Consider the following 16,716-nt stretch of genomic DNA (forward strand, 5'->3'; position numbering starts at 1 on the left):
CTGTTGCTGGCTTTGAAGGTGGAAGGTGGGGGCCATGAACCAAGGAATGTGGGCCAGGCTGCTAGAAGCTGGAAAGGGCAAGGAAACACTCTCCCCTAGAGTCTCCAGAAGGAAAGCAGGGCTGCTGACATCTTGCAAAGATGCAAGGGAGGATCCTCCCCTAGGGCCTTCAGAGAGAGCATGGCCCTCCTCTGACACCTCAATTTCAGACTTCTATTCCCCACAACTGTGAAAGAATAAATTCCTACTGTTTCAAGCCATTCAAATTCCTGGCCATTTGTACAGCAATCCTAGGAAACCAATACATCTGTCACATATGATCTACAGTATTAGCTTACAAGGTGTTGTATTTTTTAAAATTTGCGTCAGTGAACATCAAAAATAATCAGAAAATTCCACATAAAAATCTAAATGCTTAGCTTTCCCCAGCAAAATCAGAAAATCTGGCTGTACTATGCCTATATTGTTGCATGTCCTCAATTAGCTGAGCTAAGGGACGGTGATTCCCATTAGACAAGTGGTGATAGACTGAATGACGTCACCTAACTGGTAAAAAGGTCTCTGCAGATATGATTAAGTTCAAGATCTCAGATGGGGAGATTATTATGAATTTTCCTGGTGGGCCCAATTAATCATAAGGGTCTTAGAAGGGGAAGAGGACGGCAGGGGAGAAGAGGCTATGTGATATGGAATAAGGGTTAGGAAACATGATCTCCCAGAAAGCCTCCAGAGGGAACACAGGCCAATCAGCAGTTTGAATCAAGCCCAGTGATGCCAGGGCTGGACGTCTACTCTCCAGAGCTGTAACATCATGGATTCCTGTTGTTTTAAGCCCCAGGTCCCTGGTAATCTGTTAGGGCAGCAACAGGAAACTCACAAGTGCCCTCCTATGCCTCAGACCCCACCCCTCCCCCTTTCCCTCACACCCTGCAGTACAGACCTACTCAGGTGGTTCCCATCTGGCTCCTGTGGCACTGAAATTTGTTCTCCTGCCTGAGGGCCCAGCCCCTGCCAGGTCACAGATAGTGAAGGGGACAAATTAAAAGAAAAGCACATGCATTTTAGCAGAAGCCTTCCTGATACAATGCCTGTAAAGAAGAGGCTTTTTAACCCTGAGCACCCTGAAAGCCAGCCAAGGGGCATCTTGAGCAGGTAGAGTATTGACATTAAGCTAAGATAAGGCCAACCAATGGGAGGCCCTGAATGTGGATGGATTTTATCCTGGAGCTCACAGGGCACCTTTGGAAAGCTTGGAGCAGAAAAGTAACCTGGCCAAGAAAAGAGACAGGGAGAAGTGCCTTAGAGCGGAACAGATACTAATTTTACCGTGGTTCTGGCATGTTCTAAGAACTAAAGTAGGTACTGTGCATTCTTTTATTTAACTTTTGCAACAATCCTAAGGAAAAGGGTTTTTTTATTCTGCAGTTGCAGATGAGATTAAAACTCAAAGAAGTAAGTTGGAGTACATTGGTTTGAACCTAGGTTTGCAGAACTCCAAAGCTATTTCTAGAAAGCCTCTCTGATCCCCTTGAGTATAATGGGGTGACAAGGAGGGACGCACTGACTGAGGGAGGCTGGATAAGGGCCAGAGCAATGCTGATGGCCTGGGCTAGGATGGACCAGAAAAGTGGAGAGAAAAGACAGACTACATCTGGGCCAGGATTTAAAGAGAATCACATGATAGAAGTGGTGGAAAGATAGATGGGTTGGAAACCAAGGGAATGGTGGTGCCACTGGCAGGCCTGAAGCAAGGAAGGAGGCTGCATTTGAGAGTGAAGATGACCTTGGGAAGCAGAGGGAGCTCCTTCTGCCCTTTTGGTAGCTAGAAAAAAAAAATCTCTCAGGCTGTAAATCCTTGAACTCAGGCCCATAAATCCACAGAGCTGCATTGCTTTTAGGCAAACATGCTTTTCCTTTGTTTTCCAAATAGTTCAAAGGGGAAGGAAGCCATGGTGTCATCTTGTTTCTTTACAGCCTGATCTTCTCCAGAACATTTGAAAGGTAAATTCTACAAATGTTTACACAGGGATTTCCTATAGCTCTGGGGTCACATAAACAATGTCCTCTTGTGTTGGAAAATATTTTCATGCCTTACTGGAAACATGAGTACAATTTTTTTTTCCAATGGATGTTCTTCTGTTGATGCGTCCTTTCCTGTAGTTGGTTTGGCCTGTATTAATGGGAGAGTGGATGTCACTAGAAGAGTTTAAATCTACTTTTTTAGCACAGTAGTAGGTTCCTTCTTCTTGTGGTTATAAATATTGGGACAACAACCAAGCTTATTTGTACAATTTTCATAAATGAGAATATTTTGTTATCTCTATGCACAATAAAATATATATCCACAAATATTTATTTTATCACTATGATAGGCAAAGCCCTGTCTTGGCACTGTGGGAAATACAAATAAAAGAAGACATGGCCCTGGCCTCCTGCAGGTTCCAGTCTGGGAAAGCCAAGGGTACATACAGAGAGACTTGGCAAGTCCCAGGTGGTACCTGATGTGCCAAATGAGGTGCAAAGACAGTGAATCTTAGTGGATTCCAGAGAAGGAAGGGGCCCCAACAGATAGGGTACTCAAGGAGTGCTTCTTGGAAGAAGCAGATTTTTTCTTCTGGGCCCTGGAAAAAGAGAAAACTTTTGAGAGTCAGAGAGAGAGAGACAGAGGGCCCCAGAAAGGATGAATCTCAAGCTTTGAAGCAGTGTTCCTGAAACTTTTCTTTTGCATATCACCACATCTTTAGGTCTTATTCACAGAAGTACATGACCTCCCAGTCCTGTAATAGGTTCGTTCAAGAACACATGCAGCTCACATACTGAGTACTCCCCCTGGGTAACAGCAGGAGCCACTTTCCACCTTTGTATTATATTGTCCTGGGTAGAATCCTGACCCCTGGTCCCTAATGAAACTATAGAGGCTGCAGCCAAGAAAGAGGCTTAACTCCCAAGCTGGTGTTTCCCGGAACAGTCTGTTCAACTCTGCCTTGGGCCAGCACTCTCCGGAGTGGTCACGTGTCACCACCCTAAGCCAAGAGTCCCTCGGCACTCAGAGCCAACAGTTTCTCTACTGAGCCCAGCATCCACACACAGCCCACACTCAGGGATTCTAACATGTGTGGTCTCACCATTTATCACTGGCTTCCCCCAACTGCATTTAGAGCTTTCCCATCACATCTGCAGCCCCAGTCCAAGAAGCTTTCCCAGCGACATGGAAACATGCCAGGCACACAGGAAGGCAGTGACCAGACGAGCCCCTGTTACTGCTGTTCTCTGTGTGTGTGTGGTGGGGTGGGGCGGGGTGGGAGTAGAAGGAGAAGCTGCAAGTTCTTGGAGAAGCCATAGTTTCTGATATTGTGCTGATGGCTCCTCCCGCTCTGCAGGCTTCAGAAGGACCTAGACGTCTCCACCAGTCAGCTGCTACAACCAAATGCGGGAGGCTTCCTGTGCGGGCAGGTGGGTTGGAAGACTTTGCCTTTTGATTGTAGAATTTGTATTAGGCTTTTTTTTTTTTAATTAAGCATATTCTCTCCACAAGTGAAGAATGATCAAATTACCTTTGAAAGACTAAGAAGATGCCCCTGAGTTTGTTACCAGATTCTGCTTTCCAGTTTCCATTACAGCCCTTTCTAGTAAGGGCTCTGAGAGCCCGACATCCCTGAGATTCTAGAAACATTAGCAAGTATCTTGGCAAGACCCACCAGGAATCCCTAATAACTGAAAGAAAAGTGCCGTAAAAACATCTTAGCTCCATGCATCTTAAATCACAACCATGGAAACCAAAGTTTAAAAGAAATACCAAGGGAGGAAGGGCACATGGGGAGTTACGAGGCATGGCTCAAGAAAAGAATCAATAAACTCCTCTTTCAACTCTACCAAACATTTATGACATGGTTTTCCAGAGTTATACACTGTGTGATTGCATTCTTTCCAGTAAAAATGGTAGTTTTATGATAATTAAAAGCAAAGAGAAATTAAATCCTTATGTCAATGCTACCTGAAATGTAAATATTTGTAAAATATGTCACCTAGGCAACTTTGAACATGATTTTAACTGGGAGAGCAAGTCCACACGTCTTTAACGGCTGTCAGAAAGGAGAGTCTCAGGAAATGTTACACGGCGTCCTGACCCGCAGTGACATCGGCTATCTGCAGTGGGGTAAGGACACCTCAGAGGATGACAGACTTTCACAGGTGAGTGTGTTCCAGTTCTTAGCCACACCGCCGGTGTGTCAATACATTAGCATTTTGTGAAGCCTCTATATTAAGGCAATCCAAATGTGAGCAGACTTTTTCCTTTACTACGTTCCTGCAGGCCTCCCACCCACCACACATACACACACACACACACAGAGATTTTTCAGGGTCTAAATGAAAATATTCAAGTCAATTTGCTTCATATTTTACTTTATATACTTTTCTGTGTATAGAGTATAGGTAATCCAAGTCATATGCAAATAATTTCTTTTAAAAAAAAAAACTTGAAATACACAAATAAAGGAAAGTCCCCTGGCACCCCCCTCATCAGAAATCAGCAGCTGATGGGCAGCTTCCCAATCCTTTATATATGCAAATGTGAATGCATAGATTCTATTGTTCAAAGCTTGAAAAATATCACTGAAAAAAAGGGGGCTCACTTATGAAATGCTTATGAAATGTCTCTCAAAAAGCTTTTTCGCTCAGGGGATTTACAGCCTCTGACAACCAAGCAGTAGACTGTGCTGTTGAAAAGCACAACCAGAGGCTTAAGTAAGATATGGTTCTGCAAAAAACAGGCAAGAGAGAGAATGAGGAAGCAAGTCCACCCACCCATACCACAAATCAAAGATGCTTCTGTGATATTTGCACAGAAGTTTCATCCTAAAACCCAGGGAAGGCAAGACAGGTTCAGTGAAAAGCTCCGCTTCTCTGGAGCAGCCCTGAAACTAGCCAGGATGGACTTCAGTATGATGATGACAGAACCTCCCCCGGCTCACATCCACCAGCTGCCAAGTGAGGCCCCGCTGCTCAGAGCCTGTCCTGTCCTCCACTCTCCCGGTTCTGGTTCAAAATCCCTTTCATACGTCCAGGGCTTCATACTTTATAAGGTCCTTTTATATCCATAGCTTCATCTGTCTTTCCTCCTACTGTTGGCTCCAGCTACAACGTGCTATTCATGAAATCAGCACCTCACAACACACAAGTCAGGTGTCTGATGGCATCAGGAAAGTAGTCTCTGACTATCACAGAATTAGTAAATTCTGTGTACAAGTGTGTTTTTAAAGTTTGTTCAGTATTCCTTGAGTTTGAAATCTAGGTCCATCATAGAAAAATGAGAAGTGACGGACAAGCTAAAAGTAAAAGAAATGAACCAATCCCGTCACTCAGGCTCAATCCTCTCAGAAATGGTTCCTTCTCTTTCTGTTTCTCATATAAATATATTCAATTCTACTCTTCTGAACCCTGCTTTTCTCATTTAACACAAACATCCTTATATTCAGTGAATAGATGTCTGTCATACTTAATGGATGCAAAGAATGCCACTGTATGAATGTGGAAGACTGTACTTTGAATACGTCCTAAACAGAGAATAGATTTGTTATTATTATAAAGTTCCTAATCACATGCTGTAGATAATTTGGAAATTCATCTTAGAATTTAATCTATATAATGACAAGGAAAACTAAGCTGGAAATAGGGGGCTTGTAGATTTCATTTTACATGTTTTCTTTTCTTTTAATCATGCATGGTCACTTGAGGTCCACCGTCAAGCACTCTGTATCAGAGCCCAGTAATATGCCAAGACTCAGTCTGGTAGGATACCCTAGGGGCAAGTTTCAAGGAGTAAGGATGCAAAAACCATAACAATAATTTTAGTGCTTTGTCTATTATTTCAAAGCTCTTTCACAATATTATTTCACTATATCGTCATCATAAACCACAAAGATTTAAAGCAGAGTTTCTCATATTTGCATCATTTGGGTAGGTAATTCACAAGCTTTGTCATATCTCTGCAGAACATCCACTATTATTTGCTGGATCTATTTTTCTTTAAATTAACTCGCTTTTAAAATTTGAATCCAACCATTTCATCAGCAGCAATATAAGCCATGGGCTTGACATGCTATTTCTAATACATATTTAAGTAAATAAGTAAACATGTTTTTTTTGAGGTTCCTCCCTTGGGCCACTGACTTTCATGCCACACGTCACCCAGGGGCACGTGCACCATACTTTAAAAACCTGTTGTAAAAGTGAAGAATTTCCTGTAGCACGTGGGCAACAGCCCTGTCCTAGAAACCAGGAGACTTGGTTAGAGGCCTCGCCCTGTTACTCACAGGAGTGTGGCTTGGGCCAGTCACTTACACTCCCTAAGACTGCTTCCTCATTCACAGACTAATACCCTAATGCTCGCCCTTGCCAGTCCTAACAAGTGACAGATGGGAAGCGCAAACAAAATCATCAATGCTGAAGCTCACTGGAAAGCCAGAATGACCTCTACATGTATGGGGCTTTATAATAGATGATGAGGAATTACAGTAGATGTTTCATTCAGCATCCACTGACTGTGAGACTCTGTGTCCGATACAAAGATAGCATTATAGGTGGGTCAACACATACACACACACTGATAGCTGTAGGAAGGATATGGACAATAAAGCTGAAGCATAGTGATCTTGCCAGTGGCTGCACATTGAAATCACCTGGAGAGTTTTGTTCTTTTCATTGACTTTACTTTTTAGAGCAGTTTGAGGCTCACAGAAAAACTGAGTGGAAAGTACCAAGATTTCCATATATCCTCCATCCCTACACATGCACAGCCTCCCCATTATCCCCAACCAGAGTGTGCATTTGTTACAACTGCTAAACCTACATTGACATATCATTATCACCCAAAGTCCGTAGGTTCATTCTTGGTGTTTATATTCTAGGGGTTTGGACAAACGTATAATGACATGTATCTACCATTCCAGCATCATGCAGAGTAGTTTTGCTGCCCTAAAAATCCTCTGTGCTCCACCTATTCCACCCTCCATCCCCTGCAACCCCAGAAACCATTGATTTTTTTTTTACTATCGCCATAGTTTTTGCCCTTTCCAGAATGTCATACAGTTGGAATCATATGGTATGTTTAGTTTTCCAAGAAACTACCAAGCTGCCTTCTGAAGTGCCTGTACCATTTTCCATTCCCACAAGCAATGGATGAGCGTTCCTGTTGCTCCACATCCTTGCCCGCATTTGGTGTTGTCAGTGTTCTGGATTTCTGCCATTCTCAGAGGTGTGTAGTTGTATCTCGTTGTTTTAATTTGCATTGCTTGATAATAGAATGACATATGATGTGGAAGATCTTTGCAGATGCTTATTTGCCATCTCTCTGTCTTCTTTGTTGAGGTGTCTGTTAGTCTTTGGTCCACTTGGAGAGCTTCTAAAACTATCAGTGTCCAGATCCTCCTCCAGAACAGCATCAGTGGCATGTGTGTAGGACCTGTGTCATCACACACAGCCCCACACTTAGAAGGCTCTGCATTGATTTAATGCTCTGCTGTTACTGCCTTAAAATTCTTAACACTTTTTAGACAAGGGCCCCTACTTTCTCATCTTGCATCAGGCCCCACCAATTGTACAGCTGGTCCTACACAGTGACCTAGAGAGCACCTGGGCCTGAGAATTTCGTAAAGCCCTCAGGTGATTCTAACGTGCATCCAGGGTTAGATACCTCTGTTCTAGAGCAGGGCTGACAAACCTCAGCATGACTGACATTCTGGACTTGATAACTCTTTGTGGTGGGGCTGTCCTGTGCATTGTGTGATGTTTAGCAGCATCCTGGCCTCTACCCATTAAATGTCAGTAACACTGCCCCCCAGTGTGACAACCCAAAATGTCTCCAGACATTGCCAGATGTCCCCTGGGGGACAAAATGCCCGACTGAACCATCACTCTAAAGGAAGAGGAAAAAAAATCTTGTTAGTCTTCACTGATTAAATCCATGGTGCATAGAATTGGAAAACTAGCTATTTCAACTGAAATTACAAGAAAGAATATCTTCTTTCAACCAGTATAAGGAAGGTTGAAAGTTTTTTATTCCTTTGTAACATTTGCAAGGCTTTAGGGACAGTTTCAAACCTTATCTTAAATTAAAATTAAACAGCTAAATAGCTCCTAAGTTGCTCTGAGGAAAGGGACTGTATCAAAGGCTATGCCCCCCACAAGAGAGAGAGCTTGAGAGAGAGAGAGAGAGCAAGCCTCAAAGAGTCAAGAATTCACAGTCATCCAGTGCTACATTTTCCCTGGATCGCATTTCTTTCGACACAAGTCTGCTCAGACCCACAGTGCTACTAAATCATGCTCTAAAGAAAATTACCTGCAGAGCCTAAAATATCCTCCAATAATAAAGTCCATGTTTGTTGAGACCTTAAAGTCAGTCAAGAAGGTCAAGGCCAAAGATAAAAACTAAGAGCTTTCCTGCTGGGGAGAGGGCAAAATGTTCCCGACCCCAGGACCACCATCCAAACGCCTGCTCACAAATTGGAAGTAGGGCAAAGGACGGCGACCGCCGGGGTTAGCTTTAAAATCTACATAGAAATCAAATCTACAAAGCTCCCATCTTTTCGAAAAGTGACTAATGTGGCTTTTCATCCTTCCTCCTTAGAGTCAGTGTTCTCTCCCCAGGGAGACGCCTATGAATCCTGCCCTCGGTGAAAATTGCCTGAAATTGTACACTAATGGCTTGAAACCCAGGATGTTTATTATGTTGTCTCTGACATGCACTTGAAGTTTGGTTTCAGAACAAATGTATTAAAGAGCAAATAAAGGCTGGCAGGTCGCTTTTGTACTTGAACTGCTGAGATATATGACTATGTCAGGTGTCTACATGTGGACATCTAAAGTTTATTTTATGTGAAGGTGCTTTTTTATTCTTTCTCTAGCAGCTCATTATGCTGGGATAAAAGCAATCCATAACTCATCAATTACTATTAAAATAACTTTATATAGATAATGATTTTATATATGTAAGAATTTTCCATTTTTCACCATCCCTGAAGATGACAATTAAAGAAGGTATATATGAAGCTCATTTAGTTATTACAGCACTAACAGCCACTTGTGTAGAGCACATCCAATATGCTGGGCTCTCTCTGAGCAACTTGCAACGATATCTTACTTCATTCAATCCTCACGTCCACTTAAGGTTATAACCAATGTTAGTTCAGTGCAGGGTCTGCTGTTTGGTCACTCACTTTAGAGATGAGGAAGTCCAGACTGAGAGAGGTGTAGGAAGTGGCCGTAGGCCACCAGCTAAGTAAGCGTCAGAGCCAGGGTTACGACCCCAGATCCATCTAGATTCAAAGGCCACCTTCTGCCCGCCCACTGTGCCGAGATGCCTGTCAGTATCATCTTTGCTTCTTTTCTGATAAAGTGGTAAATACAAAATGCCAGTTCTTGGAATTATACTCTAGCATAAGCATTTTGTAATCTGTCACATCTATGTCTTTACAGAGACGTAGGTTTGTATAATATAATCTATAACATCTATTATAGGTACACTGATATTGGACTGCAATAGTCCGATGGTGGTAAAATCATGGCTAGGTTTTATAACGCGTGACAGTGGTGCTCAACATCTAGAACTTTATCCACTGACTTCGAGCTTAAAACAGTGGTGAGTTTGAACTGACTGTGACTGTGACACACAGCACCCTTCGTCTGCTGGTTCGGCAGACATGTCTGCCACACATGTGCTCGGAGGATGGACCCAGCGGCGCTCAGAGACGTGCTAACCAGGAGCCCCATCCGACTAATATGTCTAATGTTTTACCATATTTTATCACAAAACATCTTACAGAGAAGCAGTTTGCTCGAGAAAGAACCAGATGTGGTTCTAGGACAGCACACTAAGTATCACTGGATCAAGGACCCCAAAGTCACTGCCTCTCCTTTCTGCCCCGAGGCATGGTGACTCTGTATGGGATCCATGAATAAACCAAATAGCATTTTATGGGTATTTAGGGACTCCCGCCTGGGTGGGTGCCGTAAATCGGAAGATTATACGGATGTGCTGGTAATAGAAACCTAATCTAAGAAAGGTTTCTGAGTCAAAAGAAAACCAGCGTGCTACCTAACAGTCAGATTCTGCTGTGGAAGTGAAACCCATCCTGCAACACTGCATCTGTCTTCCCAAAGTGAATCTCTTCTTACTCTACGATAAAATTGCAGAGATTGCAAAAACATGCGTCTTTCAGTCCCAATGTCACAGCCCAGTGGGTGAGATTAAAAAAAAAGAAAAGGGAGCTCTCATTAGATGACATGACAAGCCCCCCAGAGCCCACCAGACTGACGGTTCCTGCAGAACACAGCCAGCTCCCCGCAAGATGAGGCACTGTTTTGAAGCCTCCCGTCACTTTTCTATTTGAAGGTACAGGTTTGAGTGTGAGTTTCCAATACCTAAGTGAGAACATAAAGCAGTTTGAGTCTAACACCATCTGGAAAGCCTTAGGAGGTTCACATTATCTTCGCACCTGCCGCCGAGAAGAAAAATCAACTCTGATGTTTAGAAGGGACTGAAGCCATTTAGGTCTTGCTGGAATTATTCCCCCAGCAGCCTTGGCAGAGCACACCACCATCCGAGTTGTACCCTCTTCCCTCTTTACATTTTCCCTTTAAAGAGACTGGCAGGAAGAAATCCAACCCTAAAAGTACCAGATGAAGCTCCATCCACTGGATTCTACCACTGAGTCGCTGAGGTGGTGCCTGGCAAACACGACAACATCCCTGTAAACTCGACAACATCCCTGCAAACTCGCTGAGAGAAGTTACATCAACTCAAGTCGTGTTCCAGGTGACAGAGACGCGAGCCAGACCACTGACAATTAGGCACGCGAACCGTCACCAGGAATCTGCAAAGAAAGCACAACGTTTCCAACACCTTTCTCAGATCACCTGATGGGGGCCTTGGGAGTCAACATCAAGCTCATTATGCAAAGGCACACTCTAAGCGCCATTGTTCTAGAGGGCAGAAGAAAGAATGACATGGACTCCATCCTCGCCCTCTAGTCAGTGTTTAGAATGTGTCCATCATTCTACCTAGCTTCATAATTTTACCTTAAATGATACATGTTCTGGAAGGCTTGACTGTTGCACGTGAAACTGAACCTACTGGGCTTATTACACAATGAGTGAATTTAAGGAGAAAGGTATTTTATTTATAGCACCACTGGATCACAATTTAATTTCCTTTTTACCATGGCAACAGGAGGCAACATGAACAAATTCTGCATTGGTGGAATCTCACCAATAAAACATATTTAGAATCCTCTTTGGGGGGAGGTTAGCTGATAAATTGTGTCTGCCCAAAAAGCAATACAAATTCTTAACTGAACATTCCAGGCAAACAGATCACGTGGTGTGCTGAGGAAAGAAGGGGGCGGAATATTAGGCCAGGTTCAGTTGGGAGGTGTTGGGTTGTGGTTTTGCAGGACTCACTTTAAACCAGGTGTGTTCTCAGCTGGAATCTAAAGGCTTGCCTCATAGAGTTAAAACCCAAAGTGCCAGGACAGTCACGCTCAACGTTTTCCTGTCGATCAGAATCTCTCGAGGCAGGTGAGGCGCTGCCTGCTCAGTGTGGGGTCTCTGGATGCACTTTGGGTGCTGGAGATTGTTATAGTTGTGACTACTTCGTTTTCCTCCTACTCGCATAAAATCACAAGCGCGAGCAGCTTTGAGGTTCAGGAAAGAAAGCTGTTGCATGGTTGCACAAAGTCACAACAGTGTGGTGTCAGCCCCTTGCAGAGTATGTATCTGCGTGCCAGATGAATTTTGCCTACGTTACAAAGATTCTGTGAAACAATATCATACATGTCTCTAAGCGATTACATCCACCCACACATAATTTACAGGAATTTTCATTGGTATAAAACCAGCCAGAACATCCATCTGAAGTTCAAATGGAGTGACATTTATTACAAACAGCCCTCAGTTTCCCAATTAGTTTATCCATATTTTCCAACTTTAATAATTCCAAGTCATGCAGATCATATTTTGATTACACATAACCTTAGGACAAAAGGTACCATCACGAGAAGGCCTAAGAAAGAAAGAGCTTATTTTATACCTAATGAATAGCCACAATGTTCTTTGGAATTTGGGGGCGGATTCTGGAATGAAAACACACGGGGCTGCTTCAAGCACACCCTCTGTGTTTTACTTCCGATGTAGCCAGTGGCCAACTTGCCCCATATGTGGTGTGTCAGAGGCTACGTTATCCTCAGCCCGGAGGGGCCAGTGCTAGTGTGAGCAGCTGAGCAAACCCTGGGCCCACTATGAGCATATCCAGATTGGGGTGCTGAGCTTGCACCCCACTTTTAAACATCAACTAAAACTGAGGTCGTTTCTTTTAAACACAGTCATATAATTTTTCTCTGGGGGCTAAAGCAAAAAAGCTTAAAGACAAAAGCACCGCTGATTCACCCACTCACCCACAACTGAAGAACTTAAGCTCTAGAAAAAAGGAAGAGTTTTGAATAGAACTATTGAGAAATCAAAATGTCAAGTTATTAGCCTTTAATACTTGGGTTTACAAAACATGTGGTCATTTTCCAAAGCCGGATTTTCCATAAAACAGAATTTGGTCCTGAACACACAGTACAACTCTGAGGACTGAGAAGAAAAGAAACAGACTTGGATCCTTGCATTATGGAAAGACCCACTAGAACCGAGGGTCCAAGAGCCCTCCCGGGCATCTCGTGGGAATGACGACAGTCATTCAATGGCATTTTTAAAAAGTGTGTTCCCTGCCTCTTTAAACAAAATGGGAGACATCATTAATAAAAATACACTATAATATTGTGATATTCTCAGGGGCTACTGAAGTGTGCCAAACCCTTTACTCTGGGGCCTCCCAGAGTGGTGTTTTTGTGAATCTAATTCACAGCTAGGAAAAACCAGATAATGGGCTGATTAAAACAGTGAACTTAATGTTAGATGTAATAGTAAACCAGCTTAATCAGCTCTAAGAATATCTTCACAGTTGATCTACATGTTGACGCGCAGATATGTGTGTATCTGTGAGTGTGAGTGTGTGTGTGTGTGTGCATGTTTCCCTCATTTCCCAGCTTTTTGTCTATATTCAAAATATTCTCTATCACCAATTCTAAATATTCTTTTTCCTATATTCTAAATGGTCAGTGTTGCCAAAAGTCTCACCAGCTGAATGAAAATATTGTCCTATCTTGGGACAATAGAGACTAATTGAAGTTCTCCTATTCCACCCTTATGCATCTATTTCAGTTTAACTATTTATTCTCCACCTCACTTCAAAACCAAACTGAGATGGTTCCACCTCCTTCATGAGCCCACCCTCAAAATCTTTTCGAATAAAACCCATTAAGAGAAAGCCTGCAGCATCACCACCACACCAGACCACTCATCAATGCAAATTCATCCATGAGGAAGGCTTCCTTCCAGTCTGCCTCCACACACAGTGCCCTGCCCAGTTACAAGTGCAACCCGAGCCTCAGAGCTGCTTTTTGATCCTGACGATGTATCAGCATCTGTCACCATGTGGCAAGATCTATATTTGCACCTGCGTTCCCCTCTCCCCTTGCAGGTAGGCAGCAGGCTGAAGACTCCCAGGTTACCTATTTGGCTGTGTAACACCAACGGAAATTACAGCATCCTTTTTAGCACAAACAGGCAGCTCTTATCAGACTGGAAGATGGAGCGTCTCTTTCATTTGTACTTTTACAGTGGCCAGCCCTCGCAGAACAAGCCTGTGCATCTTACAATAGGTGAGCAGCCCAGACTCCATGTGCCCTGTGCTTTAATGTGCTTGAAGAGGCGCGGCCGCCACGTTTCACAGCTGCGTGGCTATTCACGCTAGCTCTGCGGGAAAATGTGGAGGCTTGATTTCTGAAATGACACCTATGCATGAATCCCATGGACCTAAACCTAAGCATTGTAACCTGGGAATTCTAAGCCTCCTTTAAATAAGAGCAGGGGATCTCGAAGTAGCACAGGGGAACCAACAGCTTTTAGGTAAGAGGAAAAATCAAAAGGTGGAGTCAAATTTCCAAAAAAGTCTTCTCCAGAGTCTTCTCTCTCTCTCTCTCTTTTTTCTTTTTGGTGGGGATAGGCAATTAGGTTTATTTATTTATCTTTAGAGGAGACCTTAGGAAAGCAATTGTAACTAAGGCACAGCCCCAGCAAACCTCTGAGGTTCCAGTCCAAGGGGAGAAGCAGGTGACCTCACGAATCATTTCATTTCAATTACAACCATGTTTTTTAAACACATGAGGCAAAAAGACTAACCTTAAGATGTCTTTTAATAGTAGCCCTTTGGACAAGGGAATAAATGTGATGAGACTGAGAGTCTGTATCTGGTACCTTGGCACCATGGATGGAACCCTGTTGATTTAATGTCCAACTCTTTGCATTTAGCATCACAGGCCTGGCGTTAGGCAACTTTTCATTATTACAACTAAACTTGGAGAAGTATCTTAGTGACTGTTTTATCTGGGCAGCTCCCAATTATTTTTCTTCAGTTATGAGAAATACACACACACACACAAACCCATTTCATTTAGTGGAACACTAACAATGTTTCTTAAAATATATTATTGTTTCCACTTTAGTCTCTTCTTCGAGGAAAGCATCGTTTTTGTTTTTGTTTTTTTTTTATTGGCTCACAGGCCTCACAAGCATTCTCTTCCGGGCACTGTGTTGAAAGCCTTACATATATTATCCCATTAAATTCTCCCAACAGTCATATGAGGTAGATACCATGATATCTGTTTTCCATAGAGGAAACTGGCCAAAACATTGAGGAAACATAGAGGAAGTGGCCAAAACATGATTCCTAATTGAATAAATGAGGCTGAGCGATGTTAAGTACCTTCTCAAATGTCATTTGAGACAAACCTGGGCCTTGAACCCAGTTCGTGACTACCTCATTAGAATATTTTGCCCTTTACCCCAAAATGCAAAGGTACTCTTAGAAGCATTATGAGGTGGTAAGCCCTCCCTTTTCTTGTTTTCCCTGACAACATCCGGTGACCTACACCCCCCTAGTTCTCTGTGTCACATCATGACACTGGGCCATGCCATTACGTGACATCAATATTCGGGTTTCAAAATCCACAGCAACCCAGGGTGCTATGGATGCGTTGTGTGGGAGGCATGTCTACACACCAGCCGCTGGAATCCCCCTCCACTTAACCAGTTCTAGGAACACAGCTTGCTGAGCCCAATACCTGCACACCCATACTTTTTCCCTTCCTTCCTCACTTCCTCTGAAATCGTGTACACAGGCTGGGGTTTGAATGCTGGCTGTTCCTCCCTCAGATACTCACTCCCATCACTGGGAAAGGGTCCAACATGAAGATGAACACAGACCAGGAAGAAGGTTTTCTCCAGTGGAGATGGTCATCAGAACCAAGTGGAGAGAGGCCACCATCAACTGGAATGGAAGTGTGCCCTTTTTCTAAAAAGAAAGCCAAGATGTGCAATGAAGCCTGAACTGACAGCACTGCTGGGATACAAAGCCCAATTTGGGGAGTCAGATAGAGCTGTGCTTAGCATGCATGAGGGCCTGGGCTCAATCCCCAGTACTTCCATTAAAAATAAATAAAGAAATAAAGAAAGAGAAAGAGAGAAAGAAAGAGAGAAAGAAAAAGCAAGAAAAAGCAAGCAAGCAAGCAAGCAAGCAAGCAAGCTCAATTTGGGGAAAGACCATTTCAGGTCCACATTCCATATGCATAAGTCCTCCCCCTCCCCTGGCCAAAAGTCCTCCATGAGCAATTTTGTCTTCCTTTTGTCTCTATTAACTCTCTGCAGTTGCTACCAGTGTTGTAGGAAGAACACAGGCCACTTACAGCAGGGTCTGGAAGGTATCTCCTCTACATTCACATAGATTGGTTCCTTCACTGCATTCAAAAGAGAAACTGAATGGTCATCACTCAAAAGTCCACAAATGGCAAATGCTGGAGAGGCTGTGGAGAAAAGGGAACCCTCCTACACTGTTGGTGGGAATGCAGTTTGGTGCAGCCATTGTGGAAAACAGTATGGAGATTCCTCAAAAGAGTAAAAATAAACTTACCATATGACCCAGCAATCCCACTCCTGGGCATATATCCAGAAGGAACCCTAATTCAAAAAGACCTGCACCCCAATGTTCATAGCAGCAGTGTTTACAATAGCCAAGACACGAAGCAACCTAAATGTCCATCAACAAATGACTGGATAAAGAAGTTGTGGTATATTTATACAATGGAATACTACTCAGCCATAAAAACAATGCCATTTACAACAAGATGGGTGGACCTGAAGGTCATCATTCTAAGTGAAGTAAGCCAGAAACAGAAAAATATCATGTATCACTCATATGTGGAATCTAAAAAAAAGAAGAAGACAAATGAATTTAAATATAAAACAGAAACAGACTCATAGACATAGACTACAAACTTGTGGTTGCCTGGGCAGGAGCAAGGGTGGGAAGGGACAGACTGGGAGTTCGAGACTTGTAGATACTGACAGGTATATACAGAATAGATAAAGAAGTTTATACTGTATAGCACAGTGAAATATATTCAAGATCTTATAGTAGCTCATGGTGAAAAAGAATATAAAAATGAATATATGTATATTCATGTATGATTGAAAAATTGTGCTGTACACCAGAAATTGACACAACATTGTAAACTGACTATAACTCAATAAAAAGAAAAAAAAAAAGAGAGAGAGAAACTG

The 16,716-nt window shown here is 43.0% G+C and overlaps 2 protein-coding genes across 4 annotated transcripts in view; one reads left to right on the forward strand and one right to left on the reverse strand.

Moving 5' to 3' along the window:
• MINDY4B (MINDY family member 4B) overlaps positions 1-16,695 on the forward strand; it is a 29,276-nt gene extending 12,581 nt beyond the window's left edge. The window contains exons 6-10 of one of the 2 annotated variants that reach the window (XM_045514455.2): positions 1,931-2,001; positions 3,381-3,453; positions 4,030-4,191; positions 13,580-13,760; positions 15,313-16,695. In XM_045514455.2, the coding sequence (XP_045370411.1) occupies positions 1,931-2,001; positions 3,381-3,453; positions 4,030-4,191; positions 13,580-13,760; positions 15,313-15,455 (630 nt within the window). In that variant the 3' untranslated portion in view covers positions 15,456-16,695. Of the gene's footprint in view, positions 1-1,930; positions 2,002-3,328; positions 3,454-4,029; positions 4,192-13,579; positions 13,761-15,312 lie in introns of those variants that run through there. The other variant, XR_012509003.1, reaches the window with a different exon arrangement.
• Positions 1-16,716, reverse strand: part of MED12L (mediator complex subunit 12L) — a 625,134-nt gene that overhangs the window by 465,936 nt on the left and 142,482 nt on the right. The gene's annotated exons all lie outside the window — the stretch shown is intronic.

This window comes from Camelus bactrianus, chromosome 1 (genome assembly GCF_048773025.1).
Source record: "Camelus bactrianus isolate YW-2024 breed Bactrian camel chromosome 1, ASM4877302v1, whole genome shotgun sequence".
NCBI lineage: Eukaryota > Metazoa > Chordata > Mammalia > Artiodactyla > Camelidae > Camelus > Camelus bactrianus.